The sequence below is a fragment of the Rousettus aegyptiacus genome, unplaced genomic scaffold (genome assembly GCF_014176215.1).
Source record: "Rousettus aegyptiacus isolate mRouAeg1 unplaced genomic scaffold, mRouAeg1.p scaffold_m13_p_2, whole genome shotgun sequence".
NCBI lineage: Eukaryota > Metazoa > Chordata > Mammalia > Chiroptera > Pteropodidae > Rousettus > Rousettus aegyptiacus.
The window spans coordinates 43,309,940-43,337,598 of NW_023416295.1; the positions used below are offsets into that span (position 1 = coordinate 43,309,940).

The following is a 27,659-nucleotide window of genomic DNA, read 5'->3' on the forward strand; positions in this document are numbered from 1 at the left end:
CTCAGGTGCCTGAAGGGCTGCTTGTTTGTACGACAAGCTAAGAACTTACAAAAAAGTACATCAGTTCATTTTGGGTGCTCATTACGTTTTGAAATTGAAACTCTCATCTCTGGGATGACTTCAGTCTCCGGCCAATTTGTGAGTATGTTGAGGTAAAACAATGAGAACCCTTTTACCCCAGAAAAATCTATTCATTAGGAAGAGACTTCAGTAATCTAGTAATTGACTAAAAGTGACTGAGAGAAAATACATAAAAATATAGAGATAAAGCAATGGGTAAGGAAGGAAGCTGAAGACAGCAGTCCCAGACCCACAGATAGCTACATAATAGGGAAATACGACATGTTTATAGGTGAGTATATAATTCTCCAGAACTTGCTCATTTTTTTTAATCTTATGGGTCCAAACTTTTCTTTAAAAAAAAAAAAAAACAGAAAATAGTCCTAATAGGCAGAAGTCATGATTTATCTGTGACAGCATTTTAATCAGGAAGCATACAGGGAGCCACGAGTGGGCAGGGAACCAGCAAAGCGTGTTCCCCGAGAGAGGACTGAAGCCTTGCTTAGTTAGCTCTGTCCTAGCAGGGTATCTCAGAGGAATACATTGACATCTGATTCTCGTGCTTTCTGCTGTCTTTGCACCCTGCTGGGGACCCATTAGCCTGCTGCTCAAAGTCTTTGGAGAGAGAGAAAAATAGAAAGAAAAAAAAAGAAAGAATTTAAAAAAAAGAAAAAGAAAACCGCCATCAAACTTCGAAGTCGCTGCTGCACCAGCCTTAGGGATAAACAGAAACCTGATGTCGCAGCATCACACTGAGCCTCTCTGCGCGGTAGCAAGCTAAGTTTTTGCCCTTTGTTTTCATTCTCAACTTAATCAAACCTCAGCGTACCTAGAGTTTCAACGATGCACAGAGGCATTATAAATCTTCTGTTTGTTAAGGATTGAGGGATTTAATTTTTCCGTGAATATTATCAGACTTTCAGCTCATGCCAAACCAACTCTTAATTTTGGAGTGGAGTTTTTCACAGATAATGCAAAAGGGTTTGACCTGGACAGCATCTAGCCAGAGTAATTCTCTCTCTCTCTCTCTCTCTCTCTCTCTCTCTCTCTCTCTCTCTCTCTCTCTCTCTCTCTCTCTCTCTCTCTCTCTCTCTCTCTCTTCTCTCTATCTCTCCATTAAAAGAGGGGAAAGTTTGGCAAGAGTATTGTCTCTTTATAAAAATGTCATGGGGCTTCTGCAACAGGCAAGGCCTCCGATGTTATGATTTGACTTTTTTTCTGCCTTCAGTTGTAATGGTTGTTTTGGAAAATGTGTTCTACCTCCTGCAATTATTAATATGCTCTCTGGAAAGAAGGGAGAAAATCTTTTAAACATAGTTGAAATTGTAAAAACGGAATTAGAATCGATAAACTGAAAAAGAGGATGTAAGGTGCTACTCCAAGACAATTTTTCTAGATACCAATAAAAGTACCTTAAAAACAACTCAGTGCTCCCCAAGATAGTTCATACCTTGTACCCATTTTTTTTTAAAGAATAAGTAATGAACTAGTGGGTAACTAGTTAGAATATAATATTGTCTTCTCTTAAAAACCTACAAGGAATGGGATGTGGGTAGGGAGAAGAATAATTTTGTCAGGTGCTTAGAAGAAATGGATACCATCCAAATAAGTTTCCTATAAATGTTTTCTCTTGACATTTAGTATTCTTATGGATAAGAAGAAGAAAGAGTTGGGGCTAATTTCTTACTTGTTCTTACAAAGTGGGGGACATATGTGGAATGACATCATACATAACTCAGAAAACTCAAGAAGAAAGGAGGGAAGGAAGAAAGCTGGGAGGGGTGAAATAACTTCCTATATTCTCTATAATTTATCTATCTGGCTCCACCTTTTCTTGGTTAAAGTAGGCCTTTGGGAGGACCAAAACATGATTTATTCCCAATCAGAGCTATTTCTTCTCCCCAGCCAATATCTAGGTGCCAGGGGAGCTCACTTATCCTCGTAACCATTCTGTGATGTGCAGGAGAGGGACCCAAGTACACGTTCTGCCTGTTGGGTCCTACTGGGTTCATTGAGAGGTGGCTGATCAGTGTCTGTATGACTCTGGGTGTGCTGCCATGCTGGCTCTGTGTGACTATGGGTGTGGGTGTGATGAGCACGTTGTGCAGGCCCTGGCCACTAGCTCTGGCTGCTGAACTCCTTGGACCTTGTAGTAACCCCACAGGGCAAGCCCCTACCAGCTTCCTGGGCAGTTCCAGTCAACCGGCTCTCTTACCATTTGCTCAGCTCCTGTGAGAGGCCCAGGAACTCCCAGTTACTTTTTCTTCACTCTGCTGTCCATACAACTTCCTCAGCCCTTTCTAATATGCTATGCTACCGATTCCAGGAAAATTCTGTCATTTTCTGGAATTAGGCTCAGAGATTCAAGATACTCACCCTCACCCCACCCTCAGGTTTTGACCCCAAAGAACATGGAGCCTGGACACTCTCTTCCGATTTAATTCTCTCTCACACACATGCACACCCTTCTATCTCTCTCTCCTTCAACTTTCTCTTCTCTCTTCCTCCTCTTCTCCCTCCCTTCCCCCTTCCCTAACTGCCACAGTAGAAAATACATTGGTTTAATATTTTCAGGATATTGTCCTTGTTATACATACTATGCCCAAATCTGAGTGCCGATAGTAAAACCTGTTTACTTCCGTTTCCTATGTACTAGTCAAATATGAATGGAAGAGAAATACAAACATCCAAAAGTGTCAGTTTATGTAGCTTATAGGTCTCTCCACCGCAGTCTGTCTCCTAAACTTTTGCAAAAATGATCTTCCTTTAAAAAAAAAAAAAAAATTGGATCATGGCATCCTTCTGCTTAAAAACCTCAGGTTACTACTGCCATCCATAAGATACCTTGCAGACTCTTTGGTTTAGCATTCCGGGGCCCCTGTATGAGGCCCCTGCCTCTTGGCCTCACCTCCGGCCGCTCTGCCCACTTTCTCACATATGCACGCTTTGCCCCAAAGCAGAGGACACACTCGCCCTTTCATTCGCCTTCCCATGTCGTTGCCTAAGCCCCCCTCTCTCTCCTTTCTGCCTGGAAGACGGCAGCCCAAACCATCATCTCCTGTTCAACCTTTACTCTCCCTCGACATTCCCACAGCGCTCTATCCAGCTCTTCAGAATCACACATAGCACTCTGTGCTGTGATTATCTGTCTGTCTGTCTGTTTCTTTTCCACATTTGTTTAGTTTCTTGGGACCATCATCTTCCTGGTATTTAGCACAGTGCCTACCATATGCAAACTGCTCAGTAAATATTTGTTGAACAAAAGAATGAAGAAACAAAGAATGAATAATGGGATGCAGTACAGCAGAATTAATTATAAGCAGTGGAATGGATGTACGAAGTTGGGTTATAATGTCATTTTAAATTATCATCTATAAATGCATAAAACCCTTCATCAGAGTACACGCTGTTATATTCTTGCCCATAATCTGAAGTATATGGTCTATGATATCTTTTTAGAAAGTGGTTTAGTTCTCATCATGGTTGAATTGGCCCTTAATTCTAACGTAAAAGACCAGTTTATAGCCATGAGTTTTTCAGGGCTTTGACTTTTTCAACCAGGAAATACATGAAATTATTTCATTCAGCATTGCCAGAAAATGTAGTCTTCTGGTTATTTTAACATCCAAGTTAATAGAGAGAGCTAGCACAGATACGTAGATTTCAAGAAATTATATCGTATATTGTATACACGATTTCAAGAAATTATAATACGACAAAGCACACTGTTTATCATGATTAAAATTAATCTTTCTTTGACTTGGGAGACTTTCCAGATGCTACAGTGCCTAACAGTTATGAATACAAACATCGAATAATAATGCGCTATGTAGTATGCAGTGCCAAATAGCAGGAAGGGCTCGCGAGAGAGGAGCACTGAAGTTCACGTCATTTCACACATTGTGTGTGACATGTGGCAGACAAAGGCATCTCACGCCCTGGGCGAAAGCTCAAAGCTCATATCTGACCTGTCGTGATGTTTAATTTTGTAGTGGATTTTCTACCTCCAAAAAATAAGTTTCACTTGATAAAGCAACCAGTTTTATTATAAGTAAAATGGACTTTAATTGTTTTTATTTCGTGCAAGTAAAAAAACAAAACCTCTTCTTTATACAGTAGCATTAATCCATTTCTACTATTCATATGCATTTTATGAGCTCAAAACTGCCACCGGGAATCCAAATTAAAATGCTGGAAACCGGTGAAAAAATGATAGTCTACTCCTTAATAAGGCTTTTGAAGGTTAAATTTAAGACAAGTTCTTCTCCTTATCCAGATGACAGGCATAAATAACTCTTTTTAAAAGTATTTCTGCTTTGGAATCATGAAGCTAGAAATCACTCAACTCCAAGCCCATACAAGACTTGGGATATTATCTTTACTTAAGTTACTCTCCAGTTCCTCTAGAAAGCATATTTAAAAGCTCATTTACCTCTTCTTCGTGACACTCTCTTCTTTGACTTTTTTCAGAAGAAAAAAGGAGGAAGGGAGTGAGAAAGGGAGATAGAGAAGGAAAATTGCAATTTTTTAAACCAGGAAATGAATCGAGTCCTCTTTTAAAGATTGTTTTTTGCGCTTTAAGTGCCTCTTCAAAATTTCTGTACTCTAATTTAATTGGGGTGGGGGTGGTGGGGGCGGATCAGCATTGTTTGAGCTCCTGGGAATTGAAACATGAGATAAACAAAGCATTCTTATTATGTCATTGCTAAACAATCTTCTGTACAATTCTAAATGTTTTCTAAGAGAATTCAAGGAGGTGTGATCTGAATCCTCAGCTATTAACACTTGTATTTAATTATCTGAACTGCAGCTATAAAAATAGTAAATGAATCACTCTAGTCACATTGCCTCCTTTTAGCAAGCGGCTGCTAAGCGGCAGTGTTACCAGGGAAAGCCAGGCTCTCCACCTCATGCAACACCAATATGGCAGCCCTACAGATACAAGGGTATCCTTATGCATATTTTTCCAGTAAGCAGACATTTAATGAATACCGACTATGTTGGCCACTGGATAAGGGCTTAAATTTTAAAGTTTATAGGGTAGTTTTACATACACAATTAAATTTGACCCTAACACTGTGAAGTAGGAAAATACTTCATTCTGGATCCTGTAATGTCAAATGGTCTAAGTTTTACATACGAGTAAACTGAAACCTAAAGAAACTAATGGACTTAATCAGAGTGAAGCCATAATACATGGGAGAGCCAGAATTTCAAAGCCGAGTCCTCTCAGTCTTACTCTGCTGCTTTTTCCCACTGTACTCCCCTACGTAAGTGAAAGTCTGTTCCATTTTGTCCAACAGTGCTCTTCCTTGGCAAACTTACCATTTACAAAATAAAACTAAAAATTCTTGTGGGGGAAAGATACAGGAACCAGAATAGAGATTCTGGGAGAGCAATTCCTAGGGGACTGACTGAGCTAATAGACTCTGTTTAGCTGGTTACTACAGAAAACTTTCTCAGGAACGTTTTACGTCAAGTTGTCCTTGATCTAACACTTTCACCTGTAAAGATGTTGCCAATAAAACATGGTGGGTGGACTTCTCTAGTTTATCTCGTCATTCTACCAAGAAATCTATCAATATAATAGGGGAATTTAAAAAAAGATACAGACTTTCTTGAGCAACGGGAAGAAGTCGGAAGAATTTTGACGAGCATGATAGGAAAAGCCTAGATGCCTTGAACAGACTATTAGCAGAAATAAAGATGTTAACAACTGTGCTGGTACAGGCTCAGGGGAAACGAGGCCACATTAGAGAAAACAGATGTCGCCTCAGAGAATACTTGAATCATCGAGAGCTAACTCAAGGAGAAATTAGGACCTCACATTCTCTTAACCTGTGGTGCCCCTTCATGCTATTATCACATGCAAACACGTTTTTACCCAGGTACACCAATGTATTCCACAAAGTTCATAACATGTTTCCATATTCCTAATATAATTTACATATTTCCCTTTGAAACAGCAGTCTAGTATTCCTATCAGTTGGCTTGTCATCATATATTCAGTCGTTTTAATTTTTTTATTTTTTAATTTTTGCTAATAATTCTGAAGCAAACACCTTTGGTCAATATTTTATTGACCTATTAATACTATTAAGTGTGATTAGAAATAATGAAGTTGCATTTCTTTAAAGAAATAGATACGAGCTCTCAAGGACAACAGAATGGGAGAGGAGATAAGATATGCTCAAATACTGGAATGTGTAAAGGAAGTAACTTCCCAGAATGTGTGCAGGAGAGGATGCCAACGAGAAGCGAGCTGCTTTGTCTTTCAGAAGGAACTCCTGAGGGGCTCAGGACTTAGAGGGGCCAAGCAAAGCGCAGAAGAGGTGTATTCATTTCCTAGCGCTGCCTAACAAAGTACAGAATGGCTTAAAACAACAGAAATCTTTCTCTCAGAGTTCTGGAGGCTAGAAGTCTGAAATGCAGGTGTGGTTCCTTCTGGAGGCTCTGAGTGAGAATCTGTTCCATGCTTCTCTCCTAGCTTCTGATGTTTGCCAGAATCCTTGGCATTCCTTAACTTATAGATGCATCACTCCAGTTTCTGCCTCGATCTTGACGTGTCCCTATGCCTTCACGTGGACTTCTTATAAGAACACTAGCCTTTGGATTTAAAGCACTCTCTAATCTAATATGACTGCATCTTAACATGATTACATCTGCAAAGACCCTATTTCCAAATAAGATAACATTCTCAGTTACTGGAGCTTAGGACTTGTAACATTATCTTTTGGGACGCAATTCGATCTATGACACTGAGGTTGAGGCATGGGCCTGGAGACAAGAGGAAAGGTTAGAAGTCAGGAATCTCCTACAACCCAAGCAGCCAAGCAGCCTCTGTAGCCAGGGCCAAGTGAGGAAACCAGAGCACTCGTCTCTTGGACACTAATTTTGAGAACTCATGGCCGAAATTAAAAGCCTGTGGACTGGCTCGATCCCCAGATACTCTCCTACTCTATACCTAGGACGCCAGTAGCCTGTTACCCGCAGAAGCAGAAAAGTGGGCTTTCGAGCTAGGAAAACAGAACAACCTCATAGAAAACACTTGCACTTGGGATCTTCTCAATAAAAGAGTGAACTCCCTGCAGGATGCCCTTAAAATGAAGTCCACCAGTCAAAATCACAGCATCTCCCACTTCCTCTCTCTCCTTATACACTACCTTGAATAAGTCTTTCAGTGCCTGCACTAAAAATGTGCAAACAGATAAGGGCCACGGTAGTTTGAGGAAAGCCTACAATATAAAGGAATGGAAGCAAGTCAAAAAACATAAAGGAAAGAGGAATTTAGATGCACAGTAAAAGCAAAAAACACAAAGACAACCTCAAAAAAACCTCTAGCATCAAAAAGATGAGAAATATAAAATAAGACCGAATGCCTGTTTTGTTTTTGTTTTTTTCTCTATTTTTGTCTCCATTTTATGATTTTTCTCACTCCTCTGGGTCCCCTATAGAAGGGCTTTTCTGACTCTGTCTCTACCGTGAGCTGCCTCCACTCAGACCCTGGTCGTGCTCAGCGGCCCCTCCCCAGTTTCACCCCTCAATCCCAGCATCCACCCTAACACTAGAATTATCTTTCAGAAGTGAATCTGATTGTGGATCCTTCAGACCCTCCTTCCCCATTACTGGAGGGAAAAAAATCTAAGTTGGTACAGTCGACCTTCCATGCTTACCTCCCCACCCTCCTTTCTTTGTACAGTCCACTCTTGGCATAACTGGCCACTCCTTGTTTCCCAACTTGCTGCCCCACTAATGTTCCACACCCTCGCTGCCTTTGCTCACAAGCTCTCTCTGCCAGGCCTACCTTTCCCTCTCTCCCCCAGCAAATCCTACTCTTACTTTAGGAATCTGCTCAGATGTCAAGCTCCTGTAAAACTTCTCCTTGCCCCCAGGAGATAGATATTCCAGCCTCTTGGAAGCCTTTGCATTTTCCCTTATTAGCACTTAATGCTTATCTGCATTCATTGTCTCTGTTACTCAGCCACACTAAATCTCCACCCTCATCGAAGCTGGAGCAGCCACGGGTCAGTTGTTACCCAGCTGCTGGGAGAGCCCGCGGCTCTGCCTCAGCAACACAGTCAGGGTGTGAGCGTGACAGAAGCAGGAAGGAGTGGGCTACCCTATTGCTACTAGGAAGATTTTGTGTTCCCTCCCCGTCTTGTACCCCCGAAATATCCTCCCATTCCTGAGCTGCCCTGTGGCAGGTGTTAGCATTTCTGTCTTTATTTCACAGCTGAGAAACTAGCGAGGTTATAGTTGCTGCTAGGATTCACCCCAGTGAAATAAGGAGAGTTTCAGCATGTGACCAGTGCCCCGCTACAAGCAAAGGGAGGCCTAAACTACAGAACCATAAAATAGCAGAAAAGCAAGAATTATTCTCTATGCCCTTGACTTAATATCTCATCTATGATCCTAGTGCTGTAGACGGTCTGAAGAGCTGAAAAGGCTAAACAAGAAAAGATAGAGAAACGGAGATATAGAGAAGAGTCAGAGGAAAAGAGAAAAGAGACCTAAGATGAGGCAGTAAGGGCTGTAAGTGTCCCTCCTCTTTCAAATCTGCCCTCCGCTCTCATAAAACCTTGAGCTCATCATCCTCAGCTTTCTTTTCATAGCGAGCACCACTGGCTTGTAGGTTTGACTGAGAGCAGCTCCACTCTGCTACTTTTCTAAGGTCTCTGGCCTTACAAAGGGACTTCCTTCTTGGAGCAAGTGGAATCGATGATAGTTAATAACAGCCTTCCCAATCGTCTGAATGAAGGGGGACACGTTAAAGCCCTCCACACCTGCGAGTCATTATTATTGTTATCATCATTAATATGCCCTCTAAGTTTCAGCAGCCTCTGTTTTAATTTGGATAAAAACAGCCAAACCACCGGTCTTGCTACAATACACAACAGTGTTTCTTAAGCACTTACTATGCGGCAGGCATCAGAATGACTTTCCAGCACTATCTGATTTAATTTTTTCTCTTAGCAATATCAACTTAACTATTATTATCCCCCTTTTCAGATGTGAAAACTGAGGCTGGAGAGTTTCCAAGTACACAAATATTAAGTAACAGAACTTAGATTCTTTCTGCCTTCACATCTGGGATCCTACCCAGTATGACCTAAATGCCACCTGAGATAATGTGTGTGCAAGCATTAGCATCATATAAATCTCATGTTCTTATTGAGTCACCTTAAACAGAGGCAACGTGCTATCATAACACTAAAATGTTTAACTGGAAGTGAACTGGCAACTCATCTGTATGTGAGGAAGCAAAACCCTGAAAGGTCACTTGTGACCCAACTTGATAGTGGCAAAACTAAGTTTAGAACCAAGACTTTTGACTTTTATTTCAGGGTTTGTCCCAATACACCCTGGCATCTATGTATAAAATTTGAAACACAGTTTTCAAAGCTATCCTGAAGGGACAGATTTTGAAAAGGAAATCAACATTAGTGGCGATACAGATTTCAGACAAACAGAGGGCGGACTGAGCCAGGGAGTTTGTTTTGAAGGACAGCATGGTGAACCAAGATGCCTCCGAGAATAGGGGAAATGGAATGAAAAGTCAGCAAACAAGGTAGAAAAGACAGCCCTGAGAGGGCCTGAGAAACTGAACAGAAAATCTGAAGGAAGATAAATGGATAATTTAACAGCCATTCAGTTTTTAAGAAAGACAAAGAATAAGCTACATTGCATCAGAAAAGGCCTAGAAATGATGATGGATGGGCCCCTTCAAATGAGTGGTGAACACAACAGAATCACAGTTGCCTGCACAATTCCCAGCTGAGGGCAAATTTGAGGAACTAAATAAGGATATGAGACTGATACGGATTGAAGAGTTTTTCAAAATCTATTTAATGGCCAGGCAGGGGACATTGATCGCTTTTCAGAGGAAATGCTTAGGATCAATGAGGTAGTCAGCCCTTATTTGGGATGTGGAAGAGTGAATGGGGTGGGGAAAGGGTTTGTACACATTAAGATACTAAAATAATTTTTTAATTATGGTGGTGAAGCACTCAATTATTTTGATCTTTATGAAATAAGCCACTTCTCTTTTTTACCCTTGAACTTATAAGCCTTATTTAACTATCGGCAATCAGATGACTTGTTATTTGATAATTCTGACACATGATCAAAGATTGCTAGTTCCTTTATCAAAAAGTTCACGTTAAACTTTTCAATAAAATATTTTATCGTTAAATAGTTTATACACACCCAGTGAACAGAATTCAAAGGTACAAAAGGCACAAAAGTATTAGAGAAAAGTGTCCCCCAGGCGCTCAGTTCCTCTCCCTCGGGACAGCCACTATTAACTGATTTCTTATGTATATGTCTAAAGATAGTCTACATAAAAGCATTAATACGGTGTTTTTACAGTTTTTATACATAATGTTTACACACTTTGTTTTATAGAGTATATTTATGTATTTATGCACACACTATGTTCATATACATATATACAAGTGTATGTACATATGTATGTATACATACAGATACATGTAAATGTGTATACATGTGTATTTATGTATGTATCATATGAGTATATCTCACTCCATACCTTGTTTTTTTACACTTAATATATTTGTGAGATCATTCCTTTACAGTGTTCATATAGCAGCTGATGCATTCTTTTTGATAGCTGCAGGTGTTAGATTTCATAGATGAAAAATAAATTATTTAACTAATAATTGATTACTTATTTACAGACACTGATGTTGTTTCTAATACTTTGTTATCGTAAACAGTGTGCAATAAATATTCTTATAAATGCATCATCTTTACATTTTATTTGTAGGATAACCACCCAGAAGTAGGATTACTGGGCATTTGGCTATGGGCATTTGAAATTTTGATAGATGCCAATTTTCCCTCCGTGGAGTTTAAACCAATTTCTGTTCCCACCAGCAATGTCTGAGCTGCCTCTTTCTTCACACCCTTACTACCACAATGCGTTATCAAACTTCTTGAATTTTGCCAATAGGATAGGTGCAAAATCTATCTCTTTGTAATTTTAACTTGTATTTTCCATATCATGAATGAGTCCGACCATATTTTTAGTATAGATTTATTTACTTAGGAGTCATTTGTATTTTTTTCTATAAACTCTTCACATTTTTATCCATTTTTTATCTGTTGGGCTGGTGGTCTTCCCTTACTGATTTGTAGGAGATCACTATATAGTAAAGAAATAAACCTCCATCTGTAGAACATATGGCAGATATTTTTCCAAGTTGCCATTTGTCTTTTCATTTTGTTTATGCTATACAAAAATATGTTGATTTTTATATAGTAAAATTCATGAATCCTTTTACAGCTTCTGGATTTTATGTCATAGAATTACTTTCCCATTCCAAAATTATAAAAGTTTTAAAATTCTCAGAACTTCTTTTTGTATTGTATGGTTTCATTTTTTTTTTAAATATTTAAATCTGTTATTTATCTGGCTTTGCTTTATTTTGTTGGATGTAAAGTGTGAGGTCAGATTCCAACTTTAGTTTTTCAGATTGCTACCCAGTTTTCTCATTAGTTTTTGACTAATCTTTTTCCTTACGATTTAAAAAGTCACCTTCATCATATACTAAATTCCCTTCAATTTAATTCTATTTTTACTCTTTTTATTCTATTCTGTTGATCTGTCTGCCTAGTCATACTATGTTAATTAATATTGCTTTATAATATATTTTAATGATAAGCCTAATTGTACCCTCCCCATTACTCTTTCAGTATTTTATGGGTATTTTTGTTTAGTTTTCCATATAAGCCTTAGAATTTAGTTCAAAAACAAATCCAGCATGCTTTTTTTATTGGGATGCTTAATTAATTTTAAATGGCCAGTGTTTGAAAATTAAATTAATATTAAGCTTTCCAACATTGAATAGACAGAAAATGTTGCTCCTTAAGAAGTTTCATTTGTAAAATTCCAATGATCCCTTCCTTAAATTGCACTTCAAAAATGTGTTAAAAAATATTCAGGATAGTGGTCCTGCTGTCCCCACACATGTAAACTTTTTCCATGTCTTAGTCTTTTAAGGAGTTAGCAATGTAATTAGAGAAAAGCTACAATAATAAACTCTAAAAACAGGTCCTAAAGTAGATAGATTGGCTCCTTTATATGGACAAAGAGAAGGCCAGCTAATGCTACAACATCCTCCTAATACGCTCAGTGGTACATGTAAAATAATTTTCTCTTTTCTTCCTCTCCAAAATCTCCCTTTCCTTATTATATTGTAAAATTATGGGGAGGGGGCGGGGGGAGATTCTCTTACTATATGGAGAGAAACCACTAAAATAATTTAAAAATTTTGTCTGCAAGGATCTCTACCTAAAGACAGAGCATTTCTCATGGATGATTTAGGTCTCTAGTCCTCTGTAGGTCTGAGACAGAAGCTTTGATGGCTTCTGCCTGTCTCAAATCTGGGCACTGTTTGGTGCTGGGCATAAAGAGCATCTTTAAACTCTCGCAAGAAATACTTAGTAATCATTGATTTTTACAGTACTAACTATGCAGTTCATTGGTATGAATAATTAGTCTTTTGACTCTTTTGGAACTCTCAAATACAGTTGGCCATCTTTATCCACAGGTTTTACATTTGCAGATTTAACCAACCTGGATCAAAAACAAAAAAAATATTTATTGTTCCTGACATGTACTATGTACTTAAGCCTATAATCTTTTGGTCTGTACTGAACGTATATGGACTGTTTTTTCCTGCCATTATTCGCTAAGCAATACAATACAACAACTATTTACATATCACACTTTATTATTAGGTATTAAAAGTCACCTAGAGATGCTTTAAAGTATACGGGAGGCTGTGCATAGGTTATATGCAAATACTATGACATTTTATATAAGGGACTTGAACATCCCTGGATGTTGGTACCTGTAGGGGTCCTGGAACCAACCCCCCATGGATACTGAGGCATGATTGTTTAAGTTAAAAAATAGAAGAGCAAATGCTAACAGAAGAGCAAATGCTAACAGAGTATTCTAGAATCCATTCTTAGAGATCCCAGAGCACCTTACTCAGAACACCATTCACACCAAGGACATTGCAATTGCATATTCATACAACCCTCTGCTATCCATTATGTATGGAGAACCCAATAACTCAAGGCACAGAAGTAGTGAATGAATTCGTGCAGCTCAATAAACTAAAATTTAGATATGGTCTGTTTTACACATTGAACTTTGCAAAAATAATAGATTTTATATACTTCTATAAAATCTCAGGTTCATAGTTTTACCAGAAAACATTCTGGTGTGTGGAGAAGTGGCTTGTTACCATGTGGCTGTGTTTTAGTTACATGTTCCAACCGCCTGTTATATGAAGCCCCATTCATCAAAGGCGGTGGCTTCTGGGTCAGCAGCCATTCCTTCCAAGTCAGATGTTGCCTACACAGTGAGCATGATTGATTAGGTACAAATCTGCTCTGAAAACCCAACCAACAGGATAACCTATGACAGTATCCTGGAGGGGGCCCATTATAACAGAAGAGATGATTCTCTTTGCTCCCGTCTACATGAGCTGTCTTTAGGTCTGCCTGTTATTTACTACCTAAAACCCTTGTTTTATTTTCCCACGGCAGGATAGAGTAGATGAGTCACAAATAAAAGATTCACTGTCTACACTTAATTTTTGGGAGGTGGTGTTCCTTCATTCCTCAGAAAGGTCACTTCCTTCCTGTGAATTTGTCTTAAACAGTGTCATGGACACTGGAACAAAGAGTTGCTCCGCTATCCTGACACTGCAGTTAGATGTGAGACACCTGTCATTGTCAACGTCCCGGCTGAGACCCCTTGTGTGAGGACACCATGGGCTTTGTACTCAGACAGGCCTGCACTGACATTCCGGCTCCACGGTACACTGAACCATGTAAACTATGGCTCTTTTAACTTAATTTCTCCAATCTCAGGCTCCTCATCTGTCAAAACAGGGCCCAAAATACCTATCTCACAACATTGTGGTGAGATTAATCTGCTCACATATGGAGAGGTCCTAGCATGGCACCTGGAACCCAGGACACATTCAACACTCAGTAGTTAGTTCATTTTAGCAAGGTGTGTTTGCTGTCGATCACAGTGAGCAAACAGCGGCCCACAAAATAGACTCGGCCTGCAGACATGTTTCATTCCGTTGAATGTTGTTTTTAAAACTGTAAAATGTCCAGTTTGCCATAGACTCCACCACTCCCAACTGTATAATGCAGCCTGTTTCGTTCATTAACTTTACTGGCCTGGCCCTGTAGACATTTGAGTTTCAGACTCTTGCCCTATATTATGGAAATAACAATGCTATTAATCTAAGGAGACTAAAATCCTGGCCTCATAAATTCAGAATGTTAATGTCATCTGTAAATATCATTTTCCACAAAGGAATCCCTTGAGCATATAAATAAAATAAGCTCAATAAGCAACCTGAGAGGTAAGGAAGGAAATAGAAAGGGAAAGAAAAGAGGGAGAGGAAATTACTATAAAGCCTTGTTGCATTTTCACTTTTACAAGCACTACTAATCTGCTTCAAACCTTAGAAATAAAATTATCTCTTAACTACTACTGTAGTTAAATTTCAGGACATTAGGCATTGATACTGCAAACACTGATGTCATAATGTGGCTAGACTGTGCCCTCAGGGTTCCAATTACAGATCTGAATTATTCTTGTGGTGGATTCTGATGAGCCTGCTTGCCCTCATACCAAGCATTATCTCTGTGGCTTTATCATCTTTACTGTTATTTGGGTGCCCGTCTCACATTATTTAAATATTAAGATCTCAAATATCACTAACAAACAAAGTTCTGACAATATTTTTTGGCATTTGTAAAAATCTGACACAGCCTACCTGTTACTGCTGGATAGTAACAGATTCACAGAGTAAATATCGTAAACGTACAAAAATAGTTTTCACAACTGGAAAAATCATCTCACCCAATACGATAAACGTGGAATAATACTGAACTCTCACTAAGGGGAAAATAACATCTAGTCACTGTTTTTCCTTTCTGCTGAGTTCACTTTGTCCAAGGCAAAGGGCAAATGGATGCTGCCACCCAATTCCTTTGAGTCCTGCTTCCTTAGAAGCCAAAATTCTGTAGGCCTGCTGCCTTTGCCACCAGAAGGAACTGGCATCTTCTATTAGTATTTTCTGAGTCCCCACAATATGGCAGGCTAAGAATGAACAACCTTTTAAAACCTTTTAAAGAGTCTGGCAGACTCTAGGGGTTCAAGGAAGGGAGAGAACTGCCAGCTGCTCCCCGACCCTCACTGGGTAAAGAGGACTGGCCAGTGAGTGTTAGCAGCAAGTGTCTATGCTGCGGAAGATGAGGCTCCCTCATGCCAGCCACCAGTTCAAAGTCCGGTGGAGGTTTCAATCTCAAGTAATTCCTGGGGTAACAGAGACAATAAGCGACGACAACAAAAGACTCATTATTTGGAGCGCAGAGACTCATTCAAGTTAGTTTGAGCAGAAATGGAAAATTTTAGCTCAGGGAACTGGGGAACTTAGAGGTGCAGTTGGCTTGTGGCATGCAGCTGGATCCAGGGGATTCAAAGGCTGCCATAAGACATGTGTCCCTTTTTCCCTGCATCCAAGTTGTTTTGGCCTCGCCCAGTCAGGATTTCCTTACGTGTCTTGGCAGCTCTAAGGTCACATGTTTACTATAGGAATTATTCATACCACTGCCCCCCTCCCGCCCCCACAAAAGGGGGGAAAAAAAGCTCGTTTTCACTAGTTCCAGGTAAAACCTAAAAAGAGTTCTGATTGCCTGAGCTTGGGTTCCATCCCTATCGCTACACCAATCACTGCAGCATTCCATCCTGTCGGGCCTGAATTATGTGCCTACTCAGAACACATGGAATGGAGTCTGTTACCAGAGGAAGGGTAAAGGGACAGTGTATAGCTTCTGCTGTCTACTACAGTTACCTATAACCACTGCCCCCGACCCCCAAAAAAGCAGGGACTTTGTTCAAGTATCAAAACGCTTGGAAATCCTCTAACACCTGCACAGGTAGACAGAAAGTCTCTCCATTAGAAATTGCTCACAGCTACTAGTAACAGAGATCTGAAGACAAAATAACTTAAAATAAAAATTCTTTTTTCTCTCTGCTAAAAATAATCCAGATAAATCAATTCTAGGCTGCTGATATGATGATTCCATAGCTACCAGAGACCCACTCCTGTTTATACTCAGGGCTGCCTCATAGTCACAAAATGGTCACTGTAGCTCCAGCTATCATATCAATATTTTAGCAGCAAGAAAAAAAATAGTAATAAAAGCAAAAAGATGCACCTCACAGCTAAATAAACTCTCATTTAAGAGTTTTCTCAGAAGCTCTTCCTTATGAATTCTATTTACACCTCCCTGGTCATTCTTAAGCTCAAAAAAGGCCAAAATGCATATTGAGATGGCAAACTAGCAATTGCCGTTAGAGACACCACAGACCTGGTAGAGTAAATGACTCTGCTCCCAGTGGAGACAAGTTATAAAACTAGATCTCTTTTAACTCCATTGCATTCTAGCCTGGGAAGAATCCAATAGTGCACAGTGCCTGACACAGTTATACGTGTAACATATGTAAACAATCATTAATTTTCTGAGTTTAGCAATTACACACTAAAGATTTACTTTAAACCTGGTTTCTTTCATGTCAATGTCTAAAAACATTTGTCCAAATAAGTCTTGGTTTGCTTCTGTGTTCACCATTAGTGTTTGATTATTTGTTTTTTCAAATCAAGTTTTAAAAACTACTGGAAGCATTGTATGGTAGTTAATACATTATCTTAAGCAATTTAATGCAAATTAATTTTTACACAACCTTGAGTTTCAAAGCCCATTGAACTGGAGAGAGAAAGAGTGTGGTTTAAGAGGAATCTGTTTGCTGCTTCCCATCTGGACCCCACAGCCAGCTCCGTCTGCTCTCACATGGCGTAACTAACACCTTGGCTACCCCCCTGCCAAACCATGTGGAGTTTAACTTACTTTTTTTTTTTTGTCACTCAAGAAAATGTTAAAACGCATAGAAAGATGTGTATTTCAGGTTTTCTAGAAAACTTGATGGGATTATTTGGGGCGTTTCAAAGTTCAGTTTTTGAAACACATCCCAAGTTTTCCATTGGGTTTTATGCTTTTTTCCTCTTTTGTTTTATTTCTGGATTTCATTCTCTTTTAATACTACAATTCTCCCTTTTCAGTAGGATCTTACAGCAGATTCATATCAAATGGGGGCCACTGAAAGGTTCAAGGTAGAGAGTGGCAAACTCGGATGTGTGATTTTGATTGACCACTCCAGGGAGGATACAATGTGGAGGGTTGATAGGATGGGAGCCAGGAGAAGGCAGGTTGCCCCGTGAGGAGGCTGCAGCAAGTTTAAAGCAATTGAGAAGATGATGGTAGTCTAAACTCAGATTATAGAGTGGCAGTAGACTTTGCAGGATTGACAAGACCTGGTGATAGTTTGGGTGTGGGGATAAAGGGAGAGATCATGAGTGACTGACTGAACCAGAGACCTCTCAGTTCCCTGAGAGAGTAAACCGGAGAGCAGAGGCAGGTTTAGAGAAAGGTGACAAGTTCAGTAAGGGGAAATCAGTTCACTGTCTGGCCTTAACAGCACGATGAAATAGTAGAAGGTTGGCAAGCCAACTATAATTCTTAGCCAACTGCATCATTGCAGCCTGGCAAGTAAAATTCAGAAATATGTCAGATTAAATCATGAATAATCTTAACCATTGAGAACCAGGAAGGATTAGCAATTCAATAGTTTACTAAATTAAAGTTTAGATTTGCTCTCAGAATCCTCCACTTCTCTATGAAGTCACATACCTTAAGCAGAAGCATTCTTTGTTTCTCAGGGATGCCCTTTGCACATGTAGACTGGCTGGTCAAGTGAATTCAGGAGAATTTCAGGGTCTTCCATCACTTGCATGCTCTCTCGCCCCTCCTGTTAAGGATCTGAGCAGAGATGATACCAGCTGGTCACATCGCTAATGATTTTCTATGTCCAAATATCAACCCTCAAATGGGCTCGGAAAGTAAATAATCGCAGTAGTAAGATGATCATATCTTCATCACAGGAATATTGCCTTGAAGAAATATTTGACATGAGCTCCAAATCTATGTTTATATTTTATCAAAAATTAATATTAAAAAAATACTTTAAATTCTTTCTTCTCTACCATGCATTGTATCTCTTAGTTTCAGATGGGGAAGGGGGGTGGGGGAAAGGAAAAGGTACTGAGTCTTCTTGCCAGCACTCTGGAAATATATAATGCAACAATGGGACGTGAAAACCATCTTTCTTTGGCATTAAAAAAAAAAAAAATGAATAGTGAGCTCACACAATTTCCTCAACATTTTTAAAAAGTATTTGTGACATAGTTGGATATTTTGGGGTTCAAAGACAAATCCGGTTTTAATTTAGTGTGGTTCTTCTATGCCCCCTTCTAACAATAAAGTAAGGGAGTAGTTCTAAGACTTGTAAGGAGTTCTCAGTCTTGTTCTAAGAGCACAGCTCTCTCTTGTTTGCTCTCTCCTCCCACAACTGCCCCACCTATCCAGCAGTTGAATTCCAAGGATTGATTGTAGTCAACTAATCAGCACACACACTGGGCCAGATGATAGCAAATGTGGATCACAGCGACAGAGGGAAAGCAAGGCCAGAATCTGACTCCTAGCAGCTGGGTGAACTGATTAAAACAGGTCTCAGGAATAATGGAAATAAGAGAGAATACTATATTCGTTTCCCAAGGGGGTCATCCTGGGTTTGTTTTTACAGCAGGATTTTGTAGCAGGTCAGAACACCCTGACCCTACACTCTGCCTCTGGCAGCAATGCTTGCTGTACCTTTTCTTTCTGCCACCACTCTGGGTGGAGTGAGGGAGGGGCTGTCATTTCCCAGGGTCCCTGTGAGATGAGCTGGAGATACAAAGAAGAAAGGCCTTATTTCCACTTTCCCTGGGAGCTCTTGGGATAGTACCCAAGACAGAGTTGTTTAAAACCAATGACACTTCCACTGCTGTGCATGATAGAGTAACGGTGGGGGCACGGGTGGGGTGGATGGGAAAGAAAAATCCATTAAGCAGTTTTCAGACAGTGGACAACAGGCAGTACAATACAGTGATTCCTGAGAAACACACGAAGTGAGCCCTACAATTGTCCCAGCTTACTACCAGGAGAGAGTTTCCAGGCCACGGCACAGAGATGTGGAACCTGGCCGGAGCCCAGTGGTCTCGCTGACTTGAGGAGGCAGAGCCAAGAGTGTGGGGAGGCCAAGGAGGTTAGAGTTCCAAGGAAGGAGTACCAGGAAAGAGAAGAGAGTGTTGCTCAAGAGAGAGCTCCGAAGAGCTGTGGAGGGCCCCTCGAGTCTTCAGCGCTATTCACCACACGCATGTGAGGAAACGTTGGAGGCTGAGGGAAGAACCGGCAAAAAGGAGCAAATAGAAGAATCCTCAGAGCTCACACAGCTGGGGAATAGTACATGCTCCCACCAGCCAGAGTACTAAAGAAAAAACCTTGAAATATGTGAGATACTAGGTTTAGTTGTAAGAAAATTATTGTCTCAGGAGTGGGGCCCAAATTAGCCCTAGATTAAAGACCACTCTGGACCCACCTAGCAAAGCTCAAAAGTGAGCCTGAAAAGGATCAAATTATTTCCAAGTAACTTAACTTCATTCCAGAACAAAACTGAAAAATGTTTCAAGAAATGTGCACACAAACAAACAAACAAAAAAGTCAGTACCCAGCAATATAAAATTTCCAATGTCTGATATCCAATAAAAAATTACCAGGCATGCAAAGAAGCAAAAAATTTTACCCATACTACTGAGAAAAATCAATCAATAAAGATGCAGAAATTATACAAATTATAGAATTGATAGAGAAAATATCAAGACATTTATTATATTTTACCTGTTCAAGAAAGTAGAGCCATCCATGTTGTCACAAATGGCAGTATTTCATCTCTTCTTATGGCCAAGTAATGTTCCATTGTATATATGTACCATAACTTCTTTAGCCAGTCATCTAACATAGGACACTTCGGTTGCTTCCATGTCCTGGCCACTGTGAATAATGCTGCTATGAACATTGGTGTGCAAATATCTTTATGGATATGATTTTTTAAGTCTTTGGGGTAAATACCCAGTAGAGAGATTGCAGGGTCATATGGCAGATAGAATGGAAAATATTTTTTTAAAAGACCCAAATCAAACCTCTACAAATGAAAACTGCAACTTTTAAGAGGAAAACCATAGTAGATGGGATTTGCAGCAGATTAAGCTCTGTAGAAGAAAAACTCAGTGATGTAGCAATGGAAAATTGGAATTTGGTCCCTCTCCTCTCTATATATTCCTTATACTAATTTCTACACAGTACACTTGTTCTCACTCAAGCATCATAATGATGTTGCTATACAAGGTTTGCTTTCACTCCTTCTCTGAAAGAAACACCCAAAATGGTAAGGGAATCAACTTAATTGTACATTTATACATATATATAATGTATTATACACATACATTATATACACCTACATATATACACTATATACACTTATATATGCTTACTTACATGTGAATAGAATGTTTCTTGAAAGATCCATAAGTTGCCTCTAGGGAAAGAATCTAGGGGTCTGGGGCAGGGAGTGAAGGGAAATTTTATACTGTACCTTTTGTACCCTTTGTATCCATTGAACTATGTGACTTTTTACTTTTTCAACACACAAAGTATGGAATACGTGTGGACTCAACAATGGCGTATGAATGGAATCAGGAAGGAAGTGGGGGTCCTCAGACACCTGGATGACTGCATGCCCAAGGCTGTGTCCCTGGTGGAGCAGGTATCCAAGGTCTTGTCTGTGATGGGGCAGGAGGAAGCTGGAGAGAGCTTGGGAGCCCCGATGATACCCATACAGCTGCCCCAAGGGATAGTAAGCAGCACATCCCAAGTCGAGTTGTTAAGTCAGTATCTACCCTAACCCACACTTGGAGCAGCACATGAGTCATCAGTCCTACACTGCCTGAGTAGATTCTGGTGTTAAAAGATTTCAGCTCAGTATAAGGAGCAACATTTTAAAATTGGAACAAAAAGTAAACCGCACCCTGGGAGATAGTGAGTTCACTGGCTCTGGATATGTTTAAATACCGTGAATGGCCGTACCACAGGATGCAAGAATAATTTTTCAGAATCGGATTTTTGCTATCTTTGTCTAGAAACAGCACCTGACAGGAGAAATAATATTCTATCATATCAATTCTGTGTTTGAGGAGAATATGATATAAAGAGAAGGAATTGTGAGAAATATGTACCCCTCTAAAAGTTTTTTTCAACATGAAGGAAGTAAGGGGGAGAATAAAGAGCTAGATAAAGGAAAGAAGTCTCTTTTGTGGGGCTAAGCCAAATAAACTTAAATGGCTTAAAGAATAAATTGTTGGAATAATTCGAATCATGGGCAGGTGCTATGAATATAATTTAGTAAACACTCAGGAACCTGCCAAGGAAAAGAAAAATGTGTTGCTTTTGAGATCATTTCCCAGCAGCTTCATAAAAGAAAACTGATTACAGGAATTTAATAAGTAAAACAGAGCCAGAAATATAGTAATCAAATGAGTTTTTAATTACATTTCAGGCAGAAAAAAATTTCAATTTGTGCTCCTGGGATTAAAAAAAAAAGTTCTAGAGAAATGCTTTTGTAGCAGGAAAATAACATAAACACTAATTTCCATAGGAATTATAGTAGTCAGTTTAATTAAAAGTCTTGATCAGAATGAAGAGGAGCCAGTGCCAAACTATACTAAATAAAACCATGGCATCTCTTCCTGCCTCACACTATTGTCTAAATAAAAGCACTGTGCATTGAACAGAAACAGGTACCTGCATTTTTCTCATGCAAATAAAGGGGATTTTGATCACTGACTGAGTTATTATGTTGCTGTTTTATTTTCATATGCCATAACTAATAATACATCTGATTTAAAATTACATGTTGTTGCTTGTTGCCTGGTGTGATAAATACCACTTATAAGGGAGAGAATATGCTCTGTTTAAGGGACACCGATGTGAAGGGACTCCACCTCAACCAGACTGGAATGCTCATTGCTCTCCAGGAAGATACCCGATCATGTCTGGGCTTTTCAACTCCCACTTAATTTACATCTAGTTGCATTTTACTTGTATCCCTGTAGCTACCTGAAATGAAAGATTGAGGGGATAAAGAGGTGGTTTGCAGTCAGTTATGCTTAGGGAAATCCATCCTCAGCTGGAAGAGCTATTCTTCCTGTTGGAGGACTTTGCTCTTGACCTCCCCCTAGCCGTAGGTCATGCTTGGAGAAGGCTTTTCAGAAGCTGTGTTGAAATCGCAATGGTTTTGTTCCCTTTGTGGTGAATGGACACACCTGCGAGGTATCTAGACGGGGCTAGGGGTATAATCTATGGCCACAGAACACTGACCCAAGGCATATGCATGAAGCGTAGCACCTTTCCATGGACTAACACCCTCACAGCTCCACCATCCTTGTTTTATTCATTGCTTTGTTCCACTATAGGAGTGATCCTAGTTTTGTGAAGCCAGAAGTTTATACCATTTGGGAATAGGGGACTTTAAACACACACACACACACACACACACACACACACACACACACGAATTAAGTACAAAAGAAAATATTTAGAAGGGTGTCCTGTGAGACCTTGAATCCTGAGCTTCATTAGCCTCATGATCAGTCCGCTCTGGCCACACCCTACATTTCCTCTTCTCTCATCTCTCCTATACCCCTATCCCATTTCCCACACTCTTTCTTTTCTCGTGCCTCTTTCCATACAAGTTCTCATGGCGATCTGTACATTTGACACAGCTCCCCAGTCCTCAGTTTTAAAAAAGAGCACCTCCTCTTGTTTCAAGATTTTACCTGACCTTTCTTATTCAGGTAAGTCCACCCAGAGTCACCTATGGTGGAGCAAATGGTAGGCTTATTTTTGTAAAAATTTGAGTTCATGGTCTATGGAGATCTGTAGGCCTCCACGGCAGGCAAAAATACTCATATTAGTAAGACATATGTGAGCTGGATATTTTGTTTCCCGTCTTATTTGATGTGGATTTAAAACAGGATCGTAATCTTATTGGCCGGCACCCCCTTGAACGGTACACAGCCACCTGTCTTATTTTTTCATTTTCTACATTGGCTTTATTAATATAAAACAATGGTATTAAATGCATATTTACTTCTGGTAAAAAGCTCATGATTATCAAAATAATCATCACTTTCATTTCTTGCAGCTAGTTTCCATTCTCACAAGCTGGGAAATCTTGTCAGTGACTCCAGTTCATCTCTCTCTCACCTTTTTATTGTTTCATTTTAGGCACTGGTGAAGGTCAATGCGAAACTGAAGCCAATGGTGGATTCGGTGGCTGCGAACAGAAGTAAATGGGAAGAGCTGCATCGGAAAAGGCTGCTAGTCTCAGCTGCCTCACCCTCCTCTGCCAGCCTCCTGGTGGCAGGGGCAGACAGTAACTAACCCTCCAGGTCAGCTGCTGCTGCAAAATGACTACATCTTAAAGGCCTAGCTTTGGTCCAGCTACATCATTCTTTGTTCCTTTAAGCTCAGACAGACGTAAAGTCTCAAAGATGCACTGGAAGCATGCCTGGGCTTTCACCTGAACTGTGGTCAGCAGAGAGCACCACAGGAAGGACAGAGGAAGAGGCGAGGCAGGGACACTCCAGGGCCCTCAACTTCCCTGATGAACAGACATGGGCTGCAACTGAGACAAGGCATTGGGCAGAGGACCACTGCGGATCCAGGACCTGAGGACAGCCAGCCCTTCTCATTCTCAGCCAAGGCAACACGGAACCATAAAGGCGTCATTCATGCCGCTTCATTTTGTATATGGCTCCTTGATTTGTTACAAGCCAAACAATGCCTGCCTTTGCATCCTCTCCTGACCGCCCTTGTGTGTAAGGTATTTTATTTTTATCCTAAGCTTCTTAATGATGGCTCAGAGCCTTTAGACTTGCCTGCCTAAAAGATAAACTCTATTATCTTTACAAATACCAACCATTCACAGTGTTCCCCTGAAAAGGGCCATTGTAGAAATACAGCAAATGTCTCTGGTTGGTGTTTACCCAAGGTTCATTAACACTGCATTGAGACCGTGGTCCCCTTTTTCAGTTTTTTAATTCGACTTTCATCGTAGACCAAGTCTACTCCCAGAAGGAATAGATTAATAGACTTTAATTAAAGCAAGGGTGATAGGAACTCTATAGCTGGATTCACCACAAGTGACACATGGACACATAGGAACCATTTCCAACAGTAAGTCGCTTCGTAGGACATGACAGAGCCATGGAGAATGATCGCTGACTATCTTTAGTTATCTTAGTAATTTTTTAAAATAAAATTTAATGTTACTATCAGTACCAACCTACAGCCAAATGCAGGAGTCCCCAGTTTTAGATTTTTGCTTAAGTGTAAGAAATAATGCTTAAAAGGTTAAGAAATAATGGCCTGGGGAGAGAATGAATATTCTCTTGAAAGCCAGGTTTATTATGGGTAAAAGTAAACTATAGTAAGTGGATGCAATGACTAGAAAGCTACTTTGCTCCCCATTTTACCTAAGACTGAGGATAGAGTATGCCATATCCAAAGCACACTAACTAGAAGCTAGACTTATAACCTTAGGTTTGCCATGATTGGCTGGATGACTTTGGACAAGTCACCTGACCTCCCACAGCCTATCTCCTCATTCATCGAATGAGAATACACTAGGAAATTATTTTTAAACACATGTTAACCTTAGAACTCTTTGTTCAAATATACCTTACAAGGAATTCCCAATATATAAAACATCTAAAAGCTTGCGTCCTCCATTTGAAGCAGGTTAGGGGATCCAGAACCCCTGAAAATCTTCATTTCTTTCATTACATACATGGTGGGCCATAAAAGGGCTCTGAGGAGTTTGAAAATCCTTGGACAAGATGAACCTTGAAGCCCATTCCAGCTCTAAAAAGTCTAAAATCTACAAACCATCTTTTCATTCTTGTTGCCACTGGTCAGTGTGTTATTATTACTCGAATACTAAAGAAATAGGGGCCAAGTTCCACAAAGAACATTATTTTCCTGACACACAGCAGACATTCAGGAAATGTCTACAGAATGAATAAATTAAGGTACCAAAATGGAAGTGAGGGAAGAGCAGGTATTCATCTGGAAGAGTCTATGTGGCAAGAATAAAATAAAAGAAAATCAAAACCAGGAAAAGGTGGATAAAAGGAGGAGAGGGAAGAGGAGAGGGAGGGGGAGGAGAAGCAAAAGATGACCAATAAAGACAAGCTAAGGACCAGGGCAGGTGGTAAGAGAACTGCCTAGGGAAAGGCGAAAGTCAATTCAAACAAAGAAAAATGGCACTTCTAACCAAAAAGATGAGAGTACAGAATCCTGTCATCAGTTGCTTAGAAAAGAGAGATACTTGAGCAGGGAAGGTTTTGACAAAAGAGAGAAGGAAGGAGTCAGAGCCCTGAAAAATAACATTCTTAGCTACCTTTTGCAGTCGTCTCTGCAGAGAAGACTGGAGAAACTAGAGGAGAAAATGAGTGCAGGAAAAATTGCCTCTGCAGAGCAGGTAAGAGGAGGTTGTTCAGATTTATGGATTTTATTAAGCCAGTTTTCTGAATCACTCTGCTATAAAGGAAAATGGCTTCTGCTGGGCTGTCTCTTCCACACGGGGTGGGTGGAGTTAGGGACAGAGCCTGGGCCCGTATCCGTATCCGAAGCTCTGGAGCCCTGCAGGTGCTTCTATCTGTTGTGCCACATCATGTTTATATCACAAACGGGAATTGAAAATCAGTCCATGTGAGGCAGAGATGAACCCACATCTGTTATCCTCCCTAACAATGAATAAATAAATAGCTCAGACAGACGGATGCCAGTCTATCTAGAGCAAAATTTTAAAGCATGTGCTTTATGATAAAACTAGACCCAGAGTCCAATGGAGACTGCAGGCAGCTACCCTGAACACTGATGCTGCATATTGCTAAAGGGAACATAATTTATAGCACAAACCCTACGGCTTCTACTAAGGTTGAGTTTTCCTCTCATTTTCTTGCCTTTTTATTGGCTTCACTGCACGGTTGCTAATAGCAACATCCACTGGTAGCAAGGGGAGTTCAAGACCATTGCAATCTGCCATACAGTGGAGCCCTGACAATGTCAACCATCAATCAAGCAGCTGTTTGTAATTGCCTCCATCTATTTTTCCTGTCTCGAAATATCTTTCCTATCGTGGGTCAAAATTCAGAAACTGCTGACTAATGCTGTGGGTTGGATCTGTTCCTCTGAGACCACAGCAGTGGAAAAGGAGGGTGGCAGCCTCCCTGGTGCCAACAATCCAGGGGGTTACAGGTTGAACTCTTGAGGGAATATGAGGTATTTTTAATGCCTTTTAAATAATGTATAATTTTTCAAGAATGTGAGGTACGTATAGTTAGCCATATAGTGTGCTTTTCCAAAACAGAGAAAGAGGAAGTTTCTCAGTCCTTATTATAAATGTTGGTTTCCAATTAGAGGAAGGCATTTAAAATGTGAGCCTTCTTATACAACCTCCAACTGCCCAGATGATGTTTACTTCCTCAGGTGTCTTGCCATTCATGGTTGAAATGACTTCATCCTACTTTCTCCATGAGATACATTTTTTTTTTTTCAGAGATGTTATTTATTCTCTTCTTAGATAATATGTGCATACCCTTCAATTTAGCTGGCAATCCTGGGCAGTAGGGACAGCTTGGCAAACTGTAAAGGGCGCCATCCAGTGCACAGTAGGACTAGGGCTCCATCTTGGCTTGGCCACTGGCTGAACCTGTTATCTTGGGACTTTCCAGGTCTCAGGTTTTCCGTCTGTAAAATAAAAGCACTGACTTTTATTCAGTTCATTTCCATACCAAAGGACCAAGCAGTATTTAACTTTAAAATTTTTTTCCAGATAACTGTCTTGTTTACTCTTCTCTAATAAAATAGGAACAAACCTAAAAAAAATCATCTTCTTATAGGACAAAATAAAAGTTATATATATGGGTTAGATATAAAAACAAACCTTACCACAGATATGCCTGAGCCTGCCTCTAGTAATCATGAAAGATATGGTCATCAGTACAATTTTTTAAAAATATACTCTTTTATCTTGTAAAAGACAATTTTAGATTATCTCTTATCACAGATATCTCATAAATGGCAGTCAATTAAATTTAGAAGTAATTTTATACAGTGAGTCAAAAGAAGTTAAAATTGCATGTGTATTTTCTTTTTCTAAAACCTGAGATGTCCATACATTTCCAGATATTTTATAGTTAGATATATGTTGAGTTATAAATAATCTTTAAATTTTTGTTAGTGTAATAACGATATTATTGTTATAGGAATTCCATTGTTTTTCTCATGTATTGAAATTTTTCATACTTTATCCCCTTATTTTAGCTCATTAAAGAGTCTGCCCATTTTACTTTGCAGTACAATTATTTTAAAATTTATTTCTCTTGCTGACTCTTAATGAATTGCAGAAAGGTAAAATACAGTAATAGTGTGAAACAATTCTTTTCAAGTAGAACCGATATCTGAGATATCAGGGGAAG

General features: G+C 39.8%; 1 protein-coding gene across 3 annotated transcripts in view; it reads left to right on the top strand.

Annotated features, from left to right (window-relative positions):
* The window catches only part of PDE11A (phosphodiesterase 11A), a 312,968-nt gene extending 285,609 nt beyond the window's left edge, over window positions 1–27,359 (top strand). For all 3 annotated transcript variants that reach the window (XM_016152597.2, XM_016152596.2, XM_036236781.1), the window contains one exon: window positions 23,401–27,359. In XM_016152597.2, the coding sequence (XP_016008083.2) occupies window positions 23,401–23,556 (156 nt within the window). In that variant the 3' untranslated portion in view covers window positions 23,557–27,359. The remainder of the gene's footprint in view (window positions 1–23,400) is intronic.
* The last annotated feature ends 300 nt before the right edge of the window (window positions 27,360–27,659 follow it).